General features: G+C 35.7%; 1 protein-coding gene across 1 annotated transcript in view; it reads left to right on the top strand.

Moving 5' to 3' along the window:
• LOC138806219 (POTE ankyrin domain family member A-like) overlaps positions 1-13,747 on the top strand; it is a 75,160-nt gene that overhangs the window by 24,101 nt on the left and 37,312 nt on the right. Inside the window, exons 6-10 of the mRNA XM_069991753.1 lie at positions 927-991; positions 5,203-5,319; positions 6,358-6,568; positions 11,368-11,545; positions 13,450-13,520. Coding sequence (XP_069847854.1) covers positions 927-991; positions 5,203-5,319; positions 6,358-6,568; positions 11,368-11,545; positions 13,450-13,520 — 642 coding nt within the window. The remainder of the gene's footprint in view (positions 1-926; positions 992-5,202; positions 5,320-6,357; positions 6,569-11,367; positions 11,546-13,449; positions 13,521-13,747) is intronic.

Here is a 13,747-nt window from a genome sequence, read left to right as displayed (position 1 = left end):
TGTTTTAACTATCATTTCAATTTAGTTAATAGGGGAATATTCAGATTATATTAATTTAATTTTTAAATTTTCATTTATTTTTAAAATATGTTTTATTGTAAAGATACTCTACAGAGTAGTTACTGTTACAGTAAGGTTTAGTTCATTTCCTTTGGAGCATTGTTACAATGTCCTTTGTTTTTTCCCTACAATCCCTTCCCTCCCAACCTCCCCAATTTCTCCCCCTCCAAGTTTTAAAGTTTGTTTTCAACATAGTGTCTTAAACCTTTCATTGTTACAATGGATCAATCTGTATCCTTCTTTCAAAATTTTGTTATTTCCCTTCCCCTCCCCAAATTACAAAAATGTATATACAAGATGCAGGGCACCGGAATCAAATACAGTGACAACAGGGGCTATACCATGGGGGAAGAACATACAAGAGAAACAAAAAAAATCACATAGTACATTAAAAATAACAGTGACAAAACAGAGTATCTTTTGAGTATGGGCATTTCTACCTCTGAGTTTTGTTGTCCTCTCTTCTGGATCATTTCACCCTTATTTTGTCTTTTTTTAAAACTTCACTTTATTATCAAGGTGATGCACAGAGGGGTTACAATTCTTGTTGAACTTGTTACCCCCTTTCTCATTTTTCTCCCACGTTCCCTATCCTCATACCCCCCTCCAAGTTGTACAGTTCATTTCCAGCATATTGTCTGTGAGTATCATTGTTGCATTGATTCCTCCTTTGTTCTTTATTTTGTCTTTTGTCTTCTTTTATTACAAATTTTGCAAAAATTTTTTCAGCTCAATTTTGAAGCATATGGAATAAATACCAGAAGTAATGCTTAAATTGTCTTAAATGCTCAATAATTCAATTATTTGGTAATTATTTTTCATATCAATATCAAAATATTAATTTTGTCACTTTTTACAATTCACAGCATTAAGAGAACACTTTCCAAATATGAAGAAAAGATTCTTAGATGTATTCCACACAACAATCCTGGTAAGATTGTTGATACTGAATTTCTGTAGATTGTCCAACCTTACAGAAGAAATTAAGAATGAGAGTTTTAATTCAAAAAGAGCAAAGAAGCAGGCACCTATGGCTCATGCCAGTAATACTAGATACTCTGGAGGCAGAGACAGAATATCATAGTAGAAAAGTCTTAAATATTCCATCTCTAAACAACTAGCACATCCAATCAAAGGCATATTCAAATGGTAGAGCACCATATCAGTAAGCATCAGGCTTCTTCCTGAGTTCAAGCTCAGGTAATGGTTAAAATATAAAAATAATCTTGGCACTGGTGGTTTATTCCTTTAATCTGAGCTTATCAAGGAGATGAGATCTGAAGATCATAGTTCAAAGTCAGCATGAGCAGAAGAGTCCATGAGAGTCTTGTCTCCAATTAACTACCAGAAAACTTGAAGTTGCACTGTGGTTCAAAGTGGTAGTGTGCTAGCCTTGAGCAAAAGAGCTTAGGCCCTGAATTCATGCTCCACTACTTATTTTAAAAAACCCAAAAAAGTATAAAATAAAGTATATTATGCATATGTAGTAATTTTGTATTATGTAAAAATTGTGCTTAATGGTTTATTCAGTTTTTGGATGTTGTCATCAAACTTACAACGAATTGGTCTTTGTGATAAAAATAAAATTTTCTACTTTTAAAATAAGCACATTTCAGTTAGAAACTAAATATTTTCCCATATTTTTATGTATGAGACAATTTGATTGTGTCTCTAAAAGAAGATAAATTTTTAATCCTTTCACTATTTGCTTGCCTATGTACATAATTAAATTAATTCCATATAAGTTCTTTCATTTAAGAGGTAATAATAATACTGTTACCTTGATATATTTTAATAGATTTCTTCTTGATATTTTTATATATGTATAGAATGTATTTTCAATATATTGACCACTCAGGATCTTTTCTTGTATTCCTCTACTCTTAAACTGTACCTCTTTATCTTCTCAGGTAGTATCCTTTCTACTTTCATGTGTTTTTCATTGTTTTTCAGAAATCTCTCTAATAATTTTAATCATAACTAGGTAAAATTTCATTCTCACTAGTAGCTTGTGAGTGTTGCTTTCTCTTGCATCCTTGTTGTTTCCTTAATGATAACCATTCTTAAAATGGAAAGATGAAATTTTAGTGTAGTTTTGTAATCATTTTCCTGATGCCTCATGAGGTAGAGCATATTTTCATGTATTTACTGGGATTTATACTTTTTGACAATAGTCTCTTCAATTCATTTGACTTAGTTGGCTCAATTATTGATTTTTTTCTGTACTAGGATTAGAACTCTGGACATCTTGCTAACTGGCAGGTGTTTACCACTTGAACCATGTCTGTCAGTCCAATTTTCATACATATTTTGTTACTATTATCAATATTATTTGGATAGAGAGGTTTTTTTTTTTTTTTTTTTTTTTTTTTTTTTTTTTTTTTTTTTGCTGGGATGGGCTAAAGTCTAGGATTACATCTTCCTGCCTCCTCTTTTTTTTTTTTTTTTCAGGTAAGGGGTAGGTTTATTCATCGTTCCAGCTGGCACCAGGCCATCTTGGTCCTCCACATGGTGGGGAAAGGCCTGGGAAAGAGAGCTGGGAAAGAGAGAGAGAAAAAGAGAGAGCTGGGGAAAAGAGCTAAGAGAGAGCTAGAAAAGAGAGAAAATAGCTAGAAAAGAGAAGAGCTAGAAAAGAGCAGAGAGAGGGCGTCTGGGCCTGGGCTAGGCCTTATCTAGGGTATGGGCGGAGAAAGGTGTGGCTACATCAAATTCAGATGTGACCTCAGCTGATGCAGATGTGACCTCTTCCAGGTGTCCCAGTTGCCTAGGTAACCCTGCCTCCTCTTTTTATAAAAGGAATCACAGTCATACATCACAGGCCTTGACAAAATTTCTTTGAGCTGGCTTCATTTTGAGTAGCTAGCTATGATTATTGATGTGAGCTACTGCACCCGACCTTATTTTGGATTGGATTATTTGATTGGATTATTGATTGGGTTGATTGGATTAGTTGCTTTACAGCTGTTTAATTTTGAGTTGTTCATATAGTCTGGGAAAATTCATTGCTTGTCAATGGATAGTTCACAAGTAATTTCTCCCATTCATTATGCCATCTCTTCACTCTTATATGTGTTCATTTATATGTAGAGAAACCTTTTGATTTGATGCAATTACATTGTCAGTATTTGCTATTATTTTCTGAGCTTTGGACTCATTCAGAATAGCAACTCTAATGGATGCTATTGAGTATCTCAGTATTGTTTCTTACTTTCTTTTTTGCTTTCTTTTTTTTCTCCTCTTCTTTCTTTTTCTCTTCTTCTCTCCTTCCCTCCTTTACTTTTTTGTGTGTATGCTGGTCCTGGGGATTGAATTGCTGGCCTGAGCATTGCCTCTGTGCTTCTTTGCTCAAGGCTTGCATTCTACCACTTGAGCCACAGCTCCACTTCCAAACGTTTTGGAAGTTAATTGGAGATAAGAAGTTTCCTGCACTGCTGGCTTTGAATCATGATCCTCAGGTATCAGTCTCCTGAATAGCTAGAATTATGGCCTGGTGCCCAGCTTCTATATGGTCTTAATGGCTAAAAATGTTGAGCATCTTATATTCTTATTTTTTCATTATCATGGCTTTTTGGTGAATAAAAATTTTCATTTCTGTTTGCCCATTTAAAAATTAGTAATTTTCTATTTCAGTTTCAAGTGTTTCAAAATACATTCTAGATACCAATTGAAAGTACACTGTGTACATTAATGGAATTATTACAGTGAAACTCATCTTGCATTATTATGCATGTTAATAAGTTACAGAAATTGTCACTCAGTGCTATAAATTTTTCTTTATCTGCTGCAGAGATCATATGACATTCCATAAATTCTGTTTTTTTATGTTTTTGTACATTCAGCTAAAAAATGTTTCTCTTTTTAGTTGTCTTTGTGACTCAAAGTTATTTAGATATATGCTACATACTATTCAAAAATTTTAGTGTTTTCCAGAGTTATTTTGTTAATTTTTTATTTGGTTGTCATGACTAGAGAAAATATTTCAAGTGGATTTAGTTATTATAACTAAATCCTTAATAAGACATATTAAAGATAATGAAATAAGAAAATTAAAAAATGTAGTACATGGTTTTAAATATATACTAATTTGTTAAGATGCATGGTTATGATTGACTATTACATTTTTTGTGATGCTGTATAGTTAATTATTATTTGTGTATTATATTTTGAGTTTCTAGAATCTGAAATAACACTGGTGAATTGTTTCACTTCTTTGAGAGTATAATCAGTTTTCTACTTGCATTTTGAGGTTATTATTTGGCTCATAATCAATAATTGCCCTTAGATGAATTAATCCCTTTTGTTTTGAACAGAAAAGGAGCCATATGTATTTACTAATGTATTTGTAAACATTCATCTCTCATATATAATAAATGACATCTTTGTTAGTGAGCTTTGTAGCATTCTGAAATACATAACAGAATCATTATAAAAATAGAAAGGATCATTTTGCGCTCAGATTTGGGTGTTGCATGAGTACAACAGTCTTTTGTCTTGATACCTCTGAGTCTGTGGTGAAACTATGCAACATTGAATACATGGAATTCATCTTGTGGCAATGGCAGAGCATAGAAACACATATGCTAACCCTGAGATATGGATATCGACCACAAGTGATTTCTGTGCTTTAGTTCATGCTTTTAAAGCTCATTTGAGGATTTTTTTCTTCTCTGATTTCCACCATTTCACAGGTAAGTTGGAGAGATAATGTAAAGTAACATGAATAATTTATGTACAGTATAATTCATATACAATTGTACAATGCTTCTACTTATCTAAGTTCCTATCACTACTAGGCCCTTCCTCTTATACATGCAGCTAGCTTGTAATAGCACAATGATGTGGGGAGTAGTGATATGTGCCAGGTGGATCCTGTCATATATACACTGAAACATCCTATAAGTTGATTAGATGTGAGAGTACATTGTGTGTGTGTGTGTGTGTGTGAGAGAGAGAGAGAGAGAGAGAGAGAGAGAGAGAGAGAGAGAGAGAGAGAGAGAGAGAGAGAGAGAGAAAGAGAGAGAGAGAGAGAGAGAGAAAGAGAGAGAGAGAGAGAGATTCTTAATGATCCAGTTTTCCAAATACTTTTTAAGAAGAGGACTATGGCAATACAGCAGTTAACAACAAATATCTGACTTTTCTCAGACTCCCCAGCCAGTGAGAGTTGTGGTCCTGGATTCAGGAAATCCCCTCAGGAGGGAAAGAGTTCCTGTTACTTTCCTTATACTCCTTGCCCAGAGAATGAGATTTCTAGTGGGACAGGTAAGACTGACTTATGGAGAAATTCCTCATTCATGCAAGACAAAAGACAGTATGTAAAAATAGGACTGCATAGACAAAACCTTCCTTCATTTAGCTAGCAAAAGTGAAAAGTGATAGCAGAGCTTCTTGAAAGAACTCAATCTGTGACCATTTATTTACATCTTTGATTACTTTGTTTTCCCTCATCTATCACAGACATCAATGTGATGAATTAAGCCTTTTATGATAATGAAATGACTGTTGCTGGAAGTATTTTTTCCTATGAAATCTACTTTAGTAAGAATGTTGAGGTTGTTACTCAACCTTGTTTCATCAAGTTTTCAAATGTTATTTTTTTCATCTAATGGGTCCATTTAAATTTTTAAAATTTAAATTTAATTTTTTTTATTATGGAGCTTGAATTCAAGGTGTAGGTCTGTCTCTTAGCTGTTTTGCTCAAGGCTAGCACCTGAGCCACAGCTCCATTTCCAGATTTTTGATGGTTTTCCGGAGATAGGAATCTCATAGACTTTCAAGTCCTGGACTGCCTTAAAACTCAGATCCTCAATTCTCAGTCTCCTGAACACTGAGGTTATAGGCATATGCCTAGTCTTTTAAACAGTATTGTTTTAGTTGCATACATTTAGATTTTTGTCTAATCTGACAAACCTAACAATATGTCTTTTATTTGAATTTTCAGATATATTTGCATGTATTGTTTACTTCCCCAAAACCTTATCTACTAATAGGCTACTGTTGACTAGAAGCCTCCTGATAAAAAGTTATTACATTAGAAATGTTTAATAAGTGGTCCAAATAGGTGGCAAACCACTTTTTACCGCAATAGTGAACTTACTGGTGCAGGGGACTGCTTCCTGGAAGATGCTTCCCACATGGCCTTTAGGTGTATATTCTTAACACTTGAGGTCACTACAATAAACATCAGATGAATGGTTACATTATTTCAGGAAGTCACATGAAATCATTGTTTCTTAACAATTTTCTTTTCTTCAAAAGACACCATGAACATTCTGACAATGTTTCACTTCCTGGATACAGATGCTGGTGACTCACCGAATCTTGTGGATTTGCTTTACTCATGTGACAGACTAATCCAATGTAAAATTAGTAGATGTGCATTGCTTTCAAGAAAAGTTAAAATAATGGAAAATAAGATCAGAAGACCACAGGAAGAGCTATTAGAGATAGAAGAAGTGAAATCTCAATTAGAGGATGAAAACAGTGAACTGGATGAAATTTGCCATATTAGGTAAAATTAAGAAATTTTGGAACTTTAAAATATACATTGTAATAAAATGTTCTTAACCTTTTTTTTCTTTATTTTAATTTTATTGTAACGGTGTTATATATAGGGGTTACAGCTACATGAGTAAAGCAATGAATACATTTCTTGTTGAACATTGTTACCCCTCTCTCCTTTTTCTCCCACTTTCCCTTTCCCTTTCCTGACTCCTCCCTACTCAAGTTGTAAAGTTCACTTCCAACATAGTGTCTTGTCAGTATTGCTGTTGCATTGGTTTACCCTTTGTCAAACCGGTTAGAACCGGATCAAATTGGCTAGAACCGGATCAAACCGGATCAAACCGGTTGGAATAGGATTAAACCGGTTAGAACTGGATCAAACCGGTTAGAACCAGATCAAATAGGTTCAAACCAGATCAAACCGGTTAGAGCTGGCTCAAACCGGTTAAAAGGATCAAGCTTTAGAACCGGCTCAAACCGGTTAGAACCGGATCAAACTGGTTAGAACCCGATAGAACCGGATCAAACCGGTTAGAACCAGCTAAAACCGGCTAGAACCAGATCAAACTGGCTAGAACCAATCAAAACGGATCAAACTGGCTAGAACCAGATCAAGCCGGTTAGAACCAGCTCAAACCCGATGAAACCGGCTCAAATCGGTTAGAACCGGATCAAACCGGTTAAAACCTGATAGAACCGGATCAAATCGATTAGAACCGGCTCAAACTGGCTAGAACCGGATCAAACCGGTTAGAGCCGGATCAAACTGGTTAGAACCGGTTCAAACCGGTTTAAACTGGCCTGAACCGGTTAAAACCAGAGGCAACCGGTTAGAACCGGTTCAATCCGGATCAAGGTGGCCAGAACCGGTTCAAACTGGGTCAAACTGGTTAGAACTGGATCAAAACAGTTAGAACCGGATAAAACCAGCGGTTTAGAGCCTACTCAAACCTGTTAGAACCGTATCAAACCGGTTAGAACCGGATGAAACCGGTTAGAACCGGATCAAACCGTTAGAACTGGATCAAACTGCTTAGAACTGGATCAAACCGGTTAGAACCGGATCAAAACCGTATACAACTGGATCAAACTGGTTGGAACGGGATAGAATCGGATAGAACCAGATGAAACCGGATCAAACCGGTTAGAACTGGATCAAACTGGTTAGAACCGGATCAAACTAGTTAGAACCGGATCAAACTGGTTAGAACAGGTTCTAACTGGATCAAAGTGGCCAGAACCAGTTCAAACTGGATCAAACAGGTTAGAAACGGATAGAACCGACTCAAACCTGTTAGAACCGTTAGAATCGTATCAAACCGGTTTGAACCAGATAGAACCGGATGAAACCGGTTAGATCCGGATCAATCTAACCGGTTAGAACCAGATCAAACTGGTTAGAACGCGGTTCTAACCGGATCAAACTGGTTAGAGCCGGGTCAAACTGGTTAGAACCGGATCAAACTGGTTAGACTGGATCAAATCGGATAGAACTAGTTCAAACCGGTTAGTACCGGCTCAAACCGGTTAGAACCGGTTAGAGCCGGATCAAACATTTTAGAACCGTTTCACACCGGTTAGAACTGGATCAAACTGGTTAGAGCCGGATTCAGCTGATTCGAACTGGATCCAGCCAGTTAGAACCTCTCAGCCTATTGAGGAAAAGATGGAGACACAAACAAGTTGTTAAGTTCTGTTTGTGAGAGAGATGGAGGCAAACTACAAGGCTTACCACTTCCCATTTGTCTAAGTTGTGCTGAATTTCAGCTGACTCAAACTGAGTCTGAACACACTGGCATGGTTTCTCCCCAGACCCCACTGGGATCCGGAAAGAATCAGATCCAGCCAAATCGAACCGGATCAAACTGGTTAGAACCGGATCAAACCGGATCAAATCGGATCCAGCCTGATCGAACCAGATCAAACCCGATCGAACCGGATCGAACCGGATCCTGCAGGATCGAACCGGATCAAACCGGTTAGAGCCGGATCAAGCCAGATCCAGCTGGATCTAACCAGCTCAAACTGGACCAAACCGGATCAAACCGGTTAGAACCAGATCGAACTGGATTGAACCGGAAAGAGCCAGATCAAACCGGATCCAGCTGGATTGAACCTGATCGAACAGGATCAAGCCGGATCAAACTGGTTAGAGCTGGAACAAGCCGGTTTGAGCTGGATCCAGCCACATGGAGCAGGATCGAATCGGATCAAGCCGGTTTGAGACGGATCCAGCCGGATCGAACTGGATCCAGCTTTGAAGATAAATTACCAGGGGTATAAGAAGCCAGGTAGATGCTGGTGATTCCTGCCTATAATCCTAGCTAATCAGGAGGCTGAGCTCTGTAGACAAATATTAAAGGCCAGCTCAGGTAGGAAACAAATCTCCAATTAATCACCAACAAAAAGCCAGAAATGGAGCTGTGACAGAGTGCCAGCCTTGATCTACAGACAACAAGTGACAGGATATTCATACTCAAAGTGGCTAATATAGGAAATGACCTCACTTTTGGTAATTAAACCTTGTCTGTCTTCTCAGCCTATTGAGGAAAAGATGGAGACACAAATTATTAAGTTCTGTTACACTGCATTAAAATAACAACAACAACAAAAAAAACCAAACATGTCCTTTCCATTATCTTGGAATTTATTTAGATTAACATCACTTTACATGGTTATATGTACATAACTAATTTTTTTTGTGCTGGACCTAGGGCTTGAACTCAGGACCTGGGTATTGTACCGAGCCCCTCCTTTCCCCCGATGCAATTCTAGTGCTTTAAACTTGAGCTACAGCTTCACTTCTGGAGTTTTGGTAGTTAATTGGAGATAAAAGTCTCACAGACTTTCCTCCACAATGCAATCCTGAGTTGCTAGGATTACAGCTGTGAGCCACCAGTGCCCGACTGGAACTCTTCATTTTAATATATATATTATATAATATGTATTACATATATATACATATATATGTATATTACATATATATATATATATATATATATATATATATATATATAAGATTCGATTTTTGATAGTGTTGACTTGCCTGCTTAGATTTTTGCAGAGTGAAAATGTTTTAGTGCAAACTATCACATTTTTAATTGTGAAATTTTATTTGTGCATAGTCTTCCAATTCCTGAGGTTGATAGTTATTTAAAAGAATAGCGGTTAAGAGGAGTCCTGTTTTTTATATTTTTTATTTTTTTAACAATGAGAATTTGGGCTTGTTCATGTAATTATGTTAAATTAATGCTGCAAGGAACAGACTTAATATAAATTTTTCTTTATTTCTAATTTTTATCACTTCCATTATTTCTTTATTTACATTTTGAATTCTTAAATATAAGTTTAGAATTATAAAAATAATTTGTATTCTATATATTCTATATATTTATTTTTCTGTATATTTGTAATTAAATAATATAGGAAATTTTAGAAAGGACTATAGTTAAGATATGCAAATTAATCCCAAGAAATCTTGCATTAGTTTACAACTGCATTAAAAGCATAAAATTACTAATTTTCCAACCCCAAAATAAATTTTAAATTAGATATAAGCTGCATATTTTATGTATTCATTTATTTTCAGTAATGTGTGTAATCATTAGCTTCATATGTATTGAAGAAATTCCCCTTGAGATAGAGCCAAATAAAATTTCATTCTTGAGAAAATTGAGGGAAGGGTGGGTTGGGAGAGATGGGTGAAAATTTTGAAAAAGGTGACTTAGATTTAAGACATTTTGCATTCATAGATTGCTTTGTTGAATGGTAAGTCATTTGTACAACTACTTAAAGTTAATAAAAATAATTTATTTTATTTTAATATGTAAGTAAAAATACAGAAATAAAATACTGATTATTCAAGATTTTATGCTGAACAATCATATTAATTTTTTATTGAAATAATTCTATGCTTCTGGATTGTCCCAAAGACAGAAGTTTAAATTCCCAATGATAGAAAATATTATATAATGTGTTAGCAGAAAATAACCAGAAATGAGTAAAATATTTTACACTCTTCCTTCTAATCTTGATTTTAATAATATGGTAATTCTTGTGTCAAAACCATCTTTAAGTGGTATTGTGTAGTATAAATCAGTAGGTGCATTATAGAGGACAAATACACTATGAATCTTTTAACTGTGCCTGTAATGTCTTGATGATAATTTTTTTTTTTGGGTCCGGTTGTGGGGCCTGAACTCTGGGCCTGGGCCGCTGTCCCTCAGCTCTTCAGCTCAAGGCTAGTGCTCTACCACTTGAGCTACAGTGTCACTTCTGGCTTTTTCTTTTTGCTTATGTGGTCAGAGGAATTGAACCCAGGGCCTCAGGCATGCAAGGCAAGTGCTCTACCACTGAGCCACCTTCCCAGCCCCTTGATGATAATTTTTATCTCAAGTTATTATACACGCTTTTGTAACAATAACTTTGAAAAGATTAGTTACACTACCTGTTTTACTTTAGGCTAATTAACTTGAGTGGTAAATATATTTTTCAGCTTCTAGGATTGATGAAATATTGAGTGCTTTTTCTATATTTACCAAAGTTGCACTTTATATAAACTTACCACCTTAGTCAACAAAATGTTCTTTCATTATTATGAGAGTGATGTGCTGTCTACTGTGCTAAGGGGGCAGACTGTTCTTTCATTATTAACTTCAAAGCATTCATGAGCATTGGAAGAATTTTAAGTGAGAAATTAAAAACAGAAAATAACCAGAAAAGTCTGAGGAAAAGAGAGACTTCTTTAGTATAATAAATAGCATTGTAAGCAATCTGATGACCAAAGGAACTAAATTTGTATTGTAGAATTCTATTGCAACAAGAAGATTTGAAGAAAGACAATGCTGATCAATATTTTGGAAACATTGAGACAGTGCTAAGAGAAAAAGGAAATCATAATGATGCAGAAGAAATAGGGCAACTTGCAATGTATGCTAAGATGCTATATATAGAAATTAGTAGGATAAACTATCATTTCAAACAGGTAAATTGATTTGCAAAAATTAACAGTTCTAATTTTATTTCATTTATGTATCAGTGTGGAAAAGGTCTTAAAAATATTTTGTTTAGGAACTTTATCATTGTACAAAACTTGTAATTCTTAAGACTACCTTAAGATAGTCTTTGGATGGATAATGTTTAGTACTGTATTTTGGGTGTTTGATTTATTTTTTCTATAATGATGCCCATCTTCCCCCAAACACATTAATCTTTCAACAGAACTAAATTTTTCATGTTATTTGTGTGCCTTACCTTAAAAGGATTGTCATACCTTTTACTTCGATTTTGGGGCACCAGTTGTTTTTGGGGAGACAGTACAATAAAAATCAGTGCAAAGAAACATTCAGTAGATCCCAAAATACTTTCAACACAACTCATGATGACAACTTCCAGGTATTTACTCAGTATGGGCAGGAATTTAATATTGTTTTTTGGGAATTTATTTTATTTTTATTTACTTTTGACTGCACTTGGCCAGACACTTGTAATAAATCAGTGAATAAGGCATATGTACTGTGCTTTGTAAACTTTTTTGTTGTTGTTGTCGGTCATAGGACTCACAGACTTTCCTGCCTGGGCTGGCTTTGAACCGCAATCCTCAGATCTCAACCTTCTTAGTAGCTAGGATTATAGGCATAAACCACTGGCGCCTGGCTTGGAATTTTTTTTCTGCTAATAAATTTTACCTTTTGAGTTAATTGGACTGATTTAACTAACTCAGTTTTAGTTCATTGTACTGTTGTTTTCGACTTCTCAACTTTGATTCCTTGGCCTTACTGGCTCACCATTTACCTTTTTTTTTCTGGTCATAGGGCTTGAACTCTGGGCCTGGGTGCTGTCTCTTAGCTCTTCAGCTCAAGGCGAGCGCTCTACCACTTGAGCCACAGCGCCACTTCTGGTTTCCTGGTGGTTTATTGGAGATCAGTGTCTCATGGCCTTTCCTGTCTGTGCTGGCTTTGAACTGCATTTCTCAGCCTCCTGAGTAGCTGGGCTTAAGGCGTGAGCCATCAGTGCCCGACCCACAGTTTACTTTTCATGAAATGTTTTCTGACTCCATTGACGCTCACTGACTTTATTTATTTTTATTTTATTTTTTTTATTGTGATAATGCTGTACAGAGGGGTTACAGTTACATGAGCAAGGTAATGAGTACATTTCTTATCAAGCATTGTTGCCTCCTCCTTTCTTTTTCCCCTACCATCCCTTCCCTCCCACCTCCTCAAGTACACTCCCCCCTCCACCTAAATTATAAAGTTCATTTTTTGACATAGTGTCGTGTACATCTCATTGTTGCACATGTCCACCTGTATCCCTATTTAAACAATTTGTTTTTTTCCCTTCCCCTCCACAAATTATACCAACATCAAATACAGGAAAACGGGTTATACCGTGGGGGAGGGATATACAAAGCAACAAAAAAAAATCACATGGTACCTTATAAATATGTTAGAAACAATAGCAAGAAAGAAAAAAACCACTTGTGTCCCTATCTTGGAGTTCATTTCGCTTAACATCATCTTATCTGACCTTTTCTGCTTGTCCCAGACATATATACTAGTTATTGCAAATAAGGGAAACCATAGGACCTAGGTTTCTTTGGGCCTGGTTTACTTCACTTAATATAATGTTTTCCAAGTCTTTCCATGTCCTAACAAATGGGGTGGTGTCATTCTTTCTGATGGAGGCTGACTTTAGTTTGTCAGCCTTTTCTGCACTGAACAAGTTCTCACTTGATGCTCTATTTTGTGTTAAGAACACAGTTAATGGCCAGATTCTCAAAGCAATATGCAGATGATTGGGAGATAGATGTGTTGTAGGACATTTGGCCTGAAAATAATTGGTGGTCAAATTGATACTAGGTTATCAGTAATGATTTCTTTCTTTTAGTTGCAAGAAGAAGAGGCTCAAGACAAAGAGGCTGTACAAAGTTCTGAGATGATGCACAATCACCTACAAAAGTATAGTTTTAAGCAACATAAACTAATGAATATTAATAAAGCAATTAAGCATTGTACTATGATATTTGGATTAGTTATGGTATTCTGTATGAAGTTCTAGCAGCATTTTAGGGTCATATAATGTGAAATAAATAATTTGGAATATAGTTCAGTGAGAGTGCAAGTCATGCACTCTATCTTTGACTTGAACTATCTCTAGAGTGCTGGGTTCAATTTCTAGCACTCCA

The sequence above is a fragment of the Dipodomys merriami genome, unplaced genomic scaffold (assembly GCF_024711535.1).
Source record: "Dipodomys merriami isolate MVZ:Mamm:240054 unplaced genomic scaffold, mDipMer1.0.p SCAF_4, whole genome shotgun sequence".
NCBI lineage: Eukaryota > Metazoa > Chordata > Mammalia > Rodentia > Heteromyidae > Dipodomys > Dipodomys merriami.
The sequence above is the reverse complement of the archived record's forward strand: the minus strand, read 5'-3'. Positions and strand labels throughout refer to the sequence as shown.